Source organism: Ictalurus punctatus, chromosome 2 (assembly GCF_001660625.3).
Source record: "Ictalurus punctatus breed USDA103 chromosome 2, Coco_2.0, whole genome shotgun sequence".
Classification (NCBI taxonomy): domain Eukaryota; kingdom Metazoa; phylum Chordata; class Actinopteri; order Siluriformes; family Ictaluridae; genus Ictalurus; species Ictalurus punctatus.
In genome coordinates this window covers 37,995,549-38,008,601 of record NC_030417.2, presented here as the reverse complement: position 1 = coordinate 38,008,601, position 13,053 = coordinate 37,995,549, and the positions used below count along the sequence as shown (strand labels likewise).

General features: G+C 38.5%; 1 protein-coding gene across 2 annotated transcripts in view; it reads left to right on the top strand.

Annotated features, from left to right (window-relative positions):
- LOC128628726 (Fc receptor-like protein 5) overlaps nt 1–13,053 on the top strand; it is a 28,731-nt gene that overhangs the window by 14,398 nt on the left and 1,280 nt on the right. The window contains exons 7-10 of one of the 2 annotated variants that reach the window (XM_053677955.1): nt 2,821–3,099; nt 5,347–5,625; nt 10,133–10,432; nt 10,525–10,656. In XM_053677955.1, coding sequence (XP_053533930.1) covers nt 2,821–3,099; nt 5,347–5,625; nt 10,133–10,432; nt 10,525–10,656 — 990 coding nt within the window. The remainder of the gene's footprint in view (nt 1–2,820; nt 3,100–5,346; nt 5,626–10,132; nt 10,433–10,524; nt 10,657–13,053) is intronic. The other variant, XM_053677957.1, reaches the window with a different exon arrangement.

Here is a 13,053-nt window from a genome sequence, read left to right as displayed (position 1 = left end):
AGGTGCTCGCGCATTCGTGCTTAGAGCACGCTGCTTCAAGGGGGAATCGTGACAGGCTCCGGCCAAGAATTTTCATTTCGGTGCATCCCTAATTATGTTAAATTAAAATTACTTCATAGTAAATGTTTATTCAATCGGATTAAATCATATACATTGGAGGAAATAAGTATTGAGCGTGTCAACATTTTTGTCAGTAAATATATTTCCAATTAGGTTATTCACATGAAATTTTCACCAGACATGAGTAGAAACTCAAGAAATCTGGAAATATAAAGAATTCACAACATTAAATTCCATAACTAAATGTGTAAATGTGTAATAAAGTGGAATGACACGGAAAAAAGTATTGAACATGCTAAGAAAAAGCGGCTCTCCAAGGCAAGGTAAGGCAAGGAACCAGATGAAATACATAAAAATAGAAAAAGGCTTTTCGTTACCAAGGGGTCACACAAGAAACATCTCATGATGGGTAAAAGCAAAGAGCTCTCCCAAGACCTTCAGAACCTTATTGTAGTGAAACATATTGATGGAATCAGCTACAGATGTATTTCAAAACTTCGGAATCCTCCAGTAAGCACCATTGGGGTCATTATCCACAAGTGGAAGCAACATCAATCTGTCATCAACCAGCCACGCACAGGAACTCCTCACAAGATTTCTGACCAGGGAGTCAGAAGAAAAGTCAGAAGAGTAGCCCAAGACCCAAGGACCACTCGGAAAGAGCTCCAGAAACACTTGGAGGCAGCAGGTGCCATCGTCACAGAGAAAACAATAGGCGATGCACTCCACTGCTCACACTCACCATGCAAGACTCCATTACTAAAGAAAAGGCATGTCGAAGCTCGTTTAAAGTTTGCTACAACTCATTTGGACAAGCCTATGAAATACTGGGAGAGTGTAGTCTGGTCAGACGAGAGCAAAACTGAACTTTTTAGCTGTCGTACTACACACCATGTTTGGAGAAGAAATGGCACTGCACATCACCCTAAAAACACTACACCAACAGTGAAGTCTGGAGGTGAAGCGTCATGGTGAGGGGCTGTTTTTCATCACATGGTACTGGCAAACTTCATATAATTGAAGGAACGATGAATGGAGCCTTTTACTGGGAGATTCTTGAGAAGAATCTGCTGCCATTAATTTCTTTAATTTCTTCATACAGGAAGCGTCTTGAAGCTGTTATTACAAACAAAGGCTTCTCCACGAAGTATTAAATACATTTCAGTTAGAGTGTTCAATAGTTTTTTCTCATGTTATTCCACTTTATTAGACATAACTTCATTTATGGACTTTAATGTTGTGAATTCTTTATATTTCTGGATTTCTTGAGTTAATTCTGATGTCTGGTGGAAATTTCATATGAATAACCTCATAGGAAATATATTTACTGAAAAAACATGCATTCAATACTTATTTCCCCCACTGTAAACTCCAAAAAATAACAAAAAGATTATAGATTATATAATATATATATTAATGTACTGTTATGTTTTTTACTGTTTATTACATTTACCATCCTCCACTGTTCTGCTATATTATAAGACTGGTTTAATTTTCTGTAATTTTATTTTACATTTAAGAATTGACAACAATGTATTAAGGGGTTGGGGTAGGGGTGCAGGTGGTATTGAGGGGGGTGTGAGTTCTCGGAACACTGAGAAGTGGGGCTCATGGGGAAAAATCTATATTATAGCAGCAATAAATAATCATTTCATCTCCAGCCTTCCTTTTTCTCTCTCTTGAAGTTAATGATACAAAAAAACCCAGTTGCTTATGTTTATAAAATGGATGTGTGGAGGGTCCACCATATAAGTGCCTGTGTCCACTGTTCTATAGAAATGATAACATTAGCAAAGGAACATTAATATAAAGCTGTGACAGGAAAGTAATCAACAATTTCTGCCCAGTCAGACTTGAAAATTCAGCAGTGCTGTGGTAAAAACCTTAAATAAATTTTAGTCTGATGAGATCTTTCTTCATCCAATACACTGCAATAGATAATTCCAATTATGAGCTGATTATTTTGTGAATGTGAATGTCTGACTGTGCATGTACATGTTTTAATCTTTTCCATGTTCCCTTCTACGTATAAAATAATTTTTCATTGAGTCCAGTTGAACAGCCATTCTTACCAGCAAGCCTTGTGTGCCCTGCACTTTTCATCAGTCTTAACTATTTTCAATTAAATAATTTGGAGGAAAACTTGGCAAAGTTTGAATAGTTTGATATTTGATTGTTCAGCTGAGACTCTTTAGTTTGGATATAAAACATATTTTTAGTTGACTGAACAAATGGACAATTCTCAAGGCTTGTTCAAAATTCTAATTTTTCTGCAACCTCAATTGGTTTTGTTTCTAATATTATTTCTTTTATCATATTATTTCAACTGATAAACAGAAAAATCAGTCATTAGTAAAATCATTCTGCCTTTTTATATTAAAAAAATCAGGCTATAATCAGATGAAGCTGGTGAATGGTCCGAGTAACTGTTGTGGTTGAGTGGAGATCCAGCACAATGCCCAGTGAGGAACAGTGTATGATGATTGGGACTTAAAGGATGCAGAGGTGGTGTGTAGACAACTTGGATGTGGTAAAAATGTCAGTCAAAAAAAGTCAGTCATAATGCCAGCTTTGGTCAGGGCAGTGAACCAACCTGGGTGGATGAAGTAGATCAATCTGGGTAGATGCTAGATCAGTGCTCACACAGAGAATTTGGAGAAGAGAACTGTGGACATTGTGACGATGCCAGAGTTGTGTGCTCAAATAAGTTAGTTGTGGTTGTTGCTCAAATAATGTTTTTTTATTTGGCAATACTTGCAGAAACGCAGACTCCTACACTGACCCGGATCTCCCCAAACTCTGTGGTCTCACCTGGAGAAGTCCTTCAGTTCAGATGTACAACAACCAACCCAATATGCATCTCTGTAGACTTCAGATTGTATAAAAATGGAACATTAATAATGACCCAACCTGCAAAGACTACAACAACATTTACTCTGACTGTAGATGCCTCACATCAGGGCCAGTACACCTGTGACTACTCATACAGGGAAATTGCCTCAACATCACCCAGGAGCAACTCCATCAGCATCACTGTGGGTGAGTGCAGAGAGGATGTTATACTGAACAGCATTTAGTCATTAATTAATTATTTATGCTGTTAAAAGAATCGTCAGTGAATACCCATAATTTTTTATATTTTTGAAATTGCTTATTTAACAAGACCAAAGCATGCATTCTGTTAGTTTGTGTTAGGGGGAGGTGATGTGGGGGAAGTAGGGAGCCCACATTCTGTAGGCATGTCCTCTGCTTAAATGAGCACACCTACACCTGCTAGAGGTGTGTAAGTGCAGTTCCAATCATATTCCAATTATACTGAACAGTGTTATGTAAATAATTAATTATTGTCTTTAATTTGTATATTATTTAAATGTATTTATTAACAGACAAGCACAGAGGTCTGGAACCTTTTCCTCTGGCAGAGCCATAAAAGCCAAAAAAAAAGAGAGTTATTTTCTTTAAACAGCCAGAGGAAAGTCAACATATATATATTTTTAATGTTTTTATATGTTTTCTGCTTATTGTAGTTATAATAAAATATAGAGAGAAAAATAAAGCTGCAAGCAGCAATGGCGGATTCCTCCTCAATATTGCGGACCATTTCAAAATGTACATGGTAGATAAATGTATCCCACAGATACGACATTATTACAAATAAAGGCTTCTCCACGAAGTATTAAATGCATTTCAGTTAGAGTGTTCAATAGTTTTTTCTCATGTTATTCCACTTTATTAGACATAACTTCATTTATGGACTTTAATGTTGTGAATTCTTTATATTTCTGGATTTCTTGAGTTAATTCTGATGTCTGGTGGAAATTTCATATGAATAACCTCATAGGAAATATATTTACTGAAAAAACACGCATTCAATACTTATTTCCCCCACTGTAAACTCCAAAAAATAACAAAAAGATTATAGATTATATAATATATATATTAATGTACTGTTATGTTTTTTACTGTTTATTACATTTACCATCCTCCACTGTTCTGCTATATTATAAGACTGGTTTAATTTTCTGTAATTTTATTTTACATTTAAGAATTGACAACAATGTATTAAGGGGTTGGGGTAGGGGTGCAGGTGGTATTGAGGGGGGTGTGAGTTCTCGGAACACTGAGAAGTGGGGCTCATGGGGAAAAATCTATATTATAGCAGCAATAAATAATCATTTCATCTCCAGCCTTCCTTTTTCTCTCTCTTGAAGTTAATGATACAAAAAAACCCAGTTGCTTATGTTTATAAAATGGATGTGTGGAGGGTCCACCATATAAGTGCCTGTGTCCACTGTTCTATAGAAATGATAACATTAGCAAAGGAACATTAATATAAAGCTGTGACAGGAAAGTAATCAACAATTTCTGCCCAGTCAGACTTGAAAATTCAGCAGTGCTGTGGTAAAAACCTTAAATAAATTTTAGTCTGATGAGATCTTTCTTCATCCAATACACTGCAATAGATAATTCCAATTATGAGCTGATTATTTTGTGAATATGAATGTCTGACTGTGCATGTACATGTTTTAATCTTTTCCATGTTCCCTTCTACGTATAAAATCATTTTTCATTGAGTCCAGTTGAACAGCCATTCTTACCAGCAAGCCTTGTGTGCCCTGCACTTTTCATCAGTCTTAACTATTTTCAATTAAATAATTTGGAGGAAAACTTGGCAAAGTTTGAATAGTTTGATATTTGATTGTTCAGCTGAGACTCTGTAGTTTGGATATAAAACATATTTTTAGTTGACTGAACAAATGGACAATTCTCAAGGCTTGTTCAAAATTCTAATTTTTCTGCAACCTCAATTGGTTTTGTTTCTAATATTATTTCTTTTATCATATTATTTCAACTGATAAACAGAAAAATCAGTCATTAGTAAAATCATTCTGCCTTTTTATACTAAAAAAATCAGGCTATAATCAGATGAAGCTGGTGAATGGTCCGAGTAACTGTTGTGGTTGAGTGGAGATCCAGCACAATGCCCAGTGAGGAACAGTGTATGATGATTGGGACTTAAAGGATGCAGAGGTGGTGTGTAGACAACTTGGATGTGGTAAAAATGTCAGTCAAAAAAAGTCAGTCATAATGCCAGCTTTGGTCAGGGCAGTGAACCAACCTGGGTGGATGAAGTAGATCAATCTGGGTAGATGCTAGATCAGTGCTCACACAGAGAATTTGGAGAAGAGAACTGTGGACATTGTGACGATGCCAGAGTTGTGTGCTCAAATAAGTTAGTTGTGGTTGTTGCTCAAATAATGTTTTTTTATTTGGCAATACTTGCAGAAACGCAGACTCCTACACTGACCCGGATCTCCCCAAACTCTGTGGTCTCACCTGGAGAAGTCCTTCAGTTCAGATGTACAACAACCAACCCAATATCCATCTCTGTAGACTTCAGATTGTATAAAAATGGAACATTAATAATGACCCAACCTGCAAAGACTACAACAACATTTAATCTGACTGTAGATGCCTCACATCAGGGCCAGTACACCTGTGACTACTCATACAGGGAAATTGCCTCCACATCACCCAGGAGCAACTCCATTAACATCACTGTGGGTGAGTGCAGAGAGGATGTTATACTGAACAGCATTTAGTCATTAATTAATTATTTATACTGTTAAAAGAATCGTCAGTGAATACCCATATTTTTTTATATTTTTGAAATTGCTTATTTAAAAAGACTAAAGCATGCATTCTGTTAGTTTGTGTTGGGGGGAGGTGATGTGGGGGAAGTAGGGAGCCCACATTCTGTAGGCATGTCCTCTGCTTAAATGAGCACACCTACACCTGCTAGAGGTGTGTAAGTGCAGTTCCAATCATATTCCAATTATACTGAACAGTGTTATGTAAATAATCAATTATTGTCTTTAATTTGTATATTATTTAAATGTATTTATTAACAGACAAGCACAGAGGTCTGGAACCTTTTCCTCTGGCAGAGCCATAAAAGCCAAAATAAAAGAGAGTTATTTTCTTTAAACAGCCAGAGGAAAGTCAACATATATATATATATATATATATATATATATATATATATATATATATATATATATATATATATATATATATATATATAATGTTTTTATATGTTTTCTGCTTATTGTAGTTATAATAAAATAAAGAGAGAAAAATAAAGCTGCAAGCAGCATTGGCGGATTCCTCCTCAATACTGCGGACCATTTCAAAATGTACATGGTAGATAAATGTATCCCACAGATACGACATTTCAACGCATTTGGCTCAATGACAGATTTTAAGTTAATTTTTTTAGTTTTCCACAAATGATCATTGTAGAGAAGATTCAGGAGTCAGTAAGAATTTTGGAGAATTACTTTGTGCTGATACAATGCTATTTATACATTATTTAGAATTTATTCCTGCTGCTATAACATTAATTTGATTTACTCTGTGCTGCTATAACATTAAACAAAATGAAGTCTACTTTGGGCCAATCCAAGACAAACAGCGCCATCTGATGGACAATAAAGATATTGATAAATATAATATGAAAGATATTACCAAAGATAATATTCCTTTTAATGTAATTCTTCTTGGAGATATGAGATTGCCATCGCACATGGTAACATACTGTAGTGTCCTCTTTGTGTGTGGCACAGATCAAGTCCATAGATTAATGTTCCACTGATTTATGGACACAAGAAATATGTGCAACAATTGTCAATTCACCAATATGTAAATAGTTCTGCCCATTTTTATTTGATTCGTTATTGTTTATTGCCCTATAGAAAGACATGTATCCCACACATATGTACCACAGTTCAAGTCAATCGGACCTACAGTTCATGACGGGAAGATTTTTGTAGCTGTGGACAAATTTTCAATGTACTGGAAAATCTATCATGGCAGACTTTATGGGTCCCGATGGGATTTTTTGTTTGCCATGAAAAATAAGGTATTTATTTTTTCAGACAATTTGGACTGATGGGGAAAATCACATAGAATTTGGGTATGGCCTGTAGCACCACCTATGGACTAATGTGGTGTGGTAATTATTCGTGGACTGTAGTATCAATGTGCAAATATCAAAACTTTTTACCATTCAGATCTTGAGTTATTGGGCACTTTAGGGAGATAACAACAACAACAACAACAACAACAACAACAATAATAATAATAATAATAATAATAATAATAAATATATCTGCAGGCAGCAATTCTGGGGTCAAGACAATTATCGGCAGCATGAGCAGCAAAAGAAGCTTTGTGACATGTTTTTGTTAGAGTCTGATGAACAGTGTATGAGGAGTTAGAAAATGTAAACTTTCAATGATAAAAAAAAATATTTATTTTAAAAATAACTAAAAACAGCCACTTAGAAATTTTGTCCAGTATGTGCTGCTGTTCTGAAACTGCTCAGGTAGTATCTGGGCATAATGGTTATCATGTGGGAAAGCGTTCAAGACTTTTAAGTGAAAATAGCCATTTTTCCTATCTCCTGACCAGTACCGGGCAGTGTACCAAAACTCTGCACATACAGTGAGGGAAAAAAGTATTTGATCCCCTGCTGATTTTGTATGTTTGCCCACTGACAAAGAAATTATCAGTCTATAATTTTAATGTATTAGGTAGTTGTATTTGAACAGTGAGAGACAGAATAACAACAAAAAAATCCAGAAAAACGCATGTCAAAAATTTTATAAATTAATTTGCATTTTAATGAGGGAAAAAAGTATTTGACCCCCTCTCAATCAGAAAGATTTCTGGCTCCCAGGTGTCTTTTATACAGGTAACGAGCTGAGATTAGGAGCACACTCTTAAAGGGAGTGCTCCTAATATCAGTTTGTTACCTGTATAAAAGACACCTGTCCACAGAAGCAATCAATCAATCAGATTCCAAACTCTCCACCATGGCCAAGACCAAAGAGCTCTCCAAGGATGTCAGGGACAAGACTGTAGACCTACACAAGTCTGGAATGGGCTAGAAGACCATTGCCAAGCAGCTTGGTGAGAAGGGGACAACAGTTGGTGCGATTATTCGCAAATGGAAGAAGCACAAAAGAACTGTCGATCTCCCTCGGCCTGGGGCTCCATGCAAGATCTCACCTCGTGGAGTTGCATTGATCATGAGAACAGTGAGGAATCAGCCCAGAACTACACGGGAGGATCTTGTCAATGATCTCAAGGCAGCTGGGACCATAGTCACCAAGAAAACAATTGGTAACACACTACGCCGTGAAGGACTGAAATTCTGCAGCGCGCGCAAGGTCCGCTGCTCAAGAAAGCACATATACATGCCCGTCTGAAGTTTGCCAATGAACATCTGAATGATTCAGAGGACAACTGGGTGAAAGTGTTGTGGTCAGATGAGACCAAAATGGAGCTCTTTGGCATCAACTCAACTCGCCGTGTTTGGAGGAGGAGGAATGCTGCCTATGACCCCTGGAACACCATCCCCACCGTCAAACATGGAGGTGGAAACATTATGCTTTGGGGTTTTTTTTCTGCTAGGGGGACAGGACAACTTCACTGCATCAAAGGGACGATGGACGGGGCCATGTACCGTCAAATCTTGGGTGAAAACCTCCTTCCCTCAGACAGGGCATTGAAAATGGGTCTTGGATGGGTATTCCAGCATGACAATGACCCAAAACACACGGCCAAGGCAACAAAGGAGTAGCTCAAGAAGAAGCACATTAAGGTCCTGGAGTGACCTAGGCAGTATCCAGACCTTAATCCCATAGAAAATCTGTGGAGAGAGCTGAAGGTTCGAGTTGCCAAAAGTCAGCCTCGAAACCTTAATGATTTGGAGAAGATCTGCAAAGAGGAGTGGGACAAAATCCCTCCTGAGATGTGTGCAAACCTGGTGGCCAACTACAAGAAACGTCTGACCTCTGTGATTGCCAACAAGGGTTTTGCCACCAAGTACTAAGTCATGTTTTGCAGAGGGGTCAAATACTTATTTCCCTCATTAAAATGCAGATCAATTTATAACATTTTTGACATGCGTTTTTCTGGATTATTTTGTTGTAATTCTGTCTCTCACTGTTCAAATAAATCTACCATTAAAATTACAGAATGATCATTTCTTTGTCAGTGGGCAAACGTACAACATCAGCAGGGGATCAAATACTTTTTTCCCTCACTGTAATCTCAGGGCCTAATGCTGATGACACGTTCCATGTTTTGTCGCAATCCCTCAAAGCGTTGTGGAGATACAGCCTCAAGTTAAATGTTGTGTGTTCATCAAATTCGTTGAAGGGCCATTCGAAAACGGTATGGTTTATCAAAATTCTGTGAATAAAATTTTGGCGTGCATGCATCTAGTTGATGCAGGCCAATTTTTGTGCAAATTGGACAAACAGCCTAGGAGGAGTTTTAAAAAATGAGGTTTTTCTGAAAATTCAAAATAGCGGAAAAATTTTCATGACGTAAAATTATGTCATAGGCTGCAATCGAATCGTCTTGAGCCAAGGGATCAGAGGAAAAAAGAATTTTGTTTAAAAAAGTTATTAACATAAACATGAGTGCAAATTTGGACAATTGGTGGCGCTAGAGGGGTTGAGTGAAAGACTCCAAATTTGCTGTAGTAACACATCATGTCCTCTATCTGTGTGCCAAATTAATGCTTTTTGCGAGCATTACTCAAACGACCGACATGCAGTCTCACTGAAGATAATAAGGGTGATGGCACAGTTCACAGGTGACACGACACCATTGCCATGTCATCTGATCACAGCAGGCTTATAAAGCTTCAGATGCCGGTCACTTCACACAGTGTGGAGCTCACGCAACATTGACTTCCCTTTGAAAGGGAACCTCGTTACAAATATACTTCTGACTGCTTCAAAGCAATAACATTGGAAACTCCTGCCATTATGAACATCAACAATTATAAGATACTCTTTGTTAAATGTAATGTTGGAATATGTGCCATACACAGCCCTGCGTAACTTTATCACCTTTGATTTTCCTTAAGTGGATTTGAGGGCTTTTTATTGCTAGTACAAGACAATATTTGCAGCTTTGACTTCAGCTATAAAACAAATTCGTTCTCTTCATTTCACCATTTTCAATAAGAGAGACCCTGCTTGTTGTTTTCTAGTGAACCTGCAGCAGCCCAATATCTCCTTCAGTGCTGCTGGTGGACCAGAAGTGACAAGGGGCTACAGCTTCTCCATCATCTGCTCCACTGAACCTCAGTATCCAGGAGGTTCTTTCCACTTGAATTTCAGTGGATCCAACATCACCAGCACTCAGTCAGCTGTTAACCACTCAGCCGTCTTCTTGTTTCCTGAGGCAGATTTTGTCCATCAGGGAAACTACAGCTGTACTTATGAAGTTAACGTGTCTTCACGCATCTTTACTTCCGCTACCACTGAGCAGCTGGAGATCACTGTGAAAAGTATAGCAAAATGAACTAGTTATTTTATTTTCTGTTCGGCAGTTTAATGGGTAAAATATTGTTGTTGATGATGATGATGATTTCTCTCTCAGCATTTCTGGCTCCTTATATTGGTATTGGAGTGACAGCAGGACTGCTTCTCATCTTAGTTCCAGTCATCATTTGCTTTGTGAATACACAAAAAAGACGAAAATATCAAACGGATAAGAAGAAGAATACACCACGTGAGTTGCTGTAGTTATTAATTAACTATAATTATTAAACACCTCTTTAATAACAAATCTGAAAAAAAAACTGTTTACATAGTATGGAGTTAAAAACTATATATACAGTATCTCATAAAAGTGAGTACACCCCTCACATTTTTGTAAATATTTGATTATATCTTTTCATGTGACAACATGAAATGACACTTTGCTACAATGTAAAGTAGTGAGTGTACAGCTTGTGTAACAGTGTAAATTTGCTGTCCCCTCAAAATAACTCAACACACAGTCATTAATGTCTGAACCGCCTCACAGATGCTTGATAGGGTTTAGGTCTGGAGACATGCTTGGCCAGTCCCATCACCTTCACCCTCAGCTTCTTTAGCAAGGCAGTGGTTGTCTTGGAAGTGTGTTTGGGGTCGTTATCATGCTGGAATACTGCATGCTAATCATGCTCTGCTTCAGTATGTCACAGTACATGTTGGCATTCATGATTCCCTCAATGAATAGACGTTTGAGTGCTGCCAGCATTGCTGCAGAGGTTGAAGGTGTGGGGGGTCAGCCTGTCAGTGCTCAGACCATACACCGCACACTGCATCAAATTGGTCTGCATGGCTGTCGTCCCAGAAGGAAGCCTCTTCTAAAGATGATGCACAAGAAAGTCCGCAAACAGTTTGCTGAAGACAAACAGACTAAGGACATGGATTATGAGACCAAGATAATTTTATCTGGTTCAGATGGTGTCAAGCGTGTGTGGCAGCAACTAGGTGAGGAGTACAAAGTCAAGTGAATATTGCCTACAGTCAAGCATGGTGGTGGGAGTGTCATGGTCTGGGGCTGCATGAGTGCTGCCGGCACTGGCGAGCTACAGTTCATTGAGGGAATCATGAATGCCAACATGAACTGTAACAAACTGAAGCAGAGCATGATCAGTATGCAGTATTCCAGCAGGTTAACGACCCCAGACATACTTCCAAGACAACCACTGCCTTGCTAAAGAAGCTGAGGGTGAAGGTGATGGACTGGCCAAGCATGTCTCCAGACCTAAACCCTATCGAGCATCTGTGGGGCGGTTCAGACATTAATGACTATGTTGAGTTATTTTGAGGGGACAGAAAATTTACACTGTTACACAAGCCGTACACTCACTACTTTACATTGTAGCAAAGTGGTGAGGTGGGGCCTCCATGGACCGGACTTGTTCGTCAAGCACTTCCCACAGATGCTTGATTGGATTTAGATCTGGGAAAATTGGAGGCCAAGTCAACACCTTGAACTCTTTGTCATGTTCCTCAAACCATTCCTGAACTATTTCTGCAGTGTTGCAGGATGCGTTATGCTGTTGAAAGAGACCACAGGTTTGTACTTGGTCTGCAACAGCACAAACAGTGCAAAGTAACATCCACTCAAATGTCAGGACCCAAGGTTTCTCAGGAGAACATTGCCCAGAGCATCACACTGCCTCTGCCGGCTTGCCTTCTTCCCATAGTGCATCCTGGTGCTGTCTCATCCCTAGGAAAGTGACGCACCTGGTCATCCATATGATGTAAAAAAAAAAATAAAAACGTGATTCATCAAACCAGGCCACCTTCTTCCATTCCATCATTCACGGTCCAGTTCTCATCCTCACGTGCCCATTGTAGGCACTTTTGGTGGTGGACAGGGGTCAGCAGTGTGTTCTGACACCTTTCTGTCATAGCCAGCATTAACATTTTCAGCAATTTGACCTACAGTAGCTCTTCTGTGGGATCAGACAGGATGGGCTAGTGTCCACTCCCGGTGTGCATCAGTGAGACTCGGGCACCCATGACCCTGTCACCAGTTTACTGGTTATCCTTCCTTGGACCACTTTTGGTAGGTACTAATCAGTGAGGAACATGACAAAGAACTAAAGGTGAAGACCTGGCCTCTGATTGAGCATATGTGGGATTTGCTGGACAAATAAGTCCAATCCATGCAGGCCCCACCTTGCAACCTACTTAAAGGACTTAAAGAATCAGCTGCTAACGTCTTGGTGCCAGTGCAGTAACTCATTGACAATTATATGAATCGAAACCAATAAGTCGAGGTTTCAATTACTTAGTCTTCTTATGCGTAAATTTACACACACATACAGGAGCGGGAGTAGGATATGAAAGCTTTTCTGTATTTATGGCTTTCATGAATATAATTTTTTTGTGTAAATTCGGATACATAAAATTTATGCATAAATCCGTTTGTTTCCGGCTTGATAAATAACGGCCATTATTTCTATAGTAACAACATCAGTGATTGTATGGCAGATGCGCTATATAAATAGATTTTTTTCAATGTGTCGTGGTTGAAATGATGTTCTGTAAAGAGATGTTTCTTTAGCATTTATGGAAGAAATCTCCAGTGTCGGTGCTTTGCAACAGTCAGAGATAAAACTTGTCA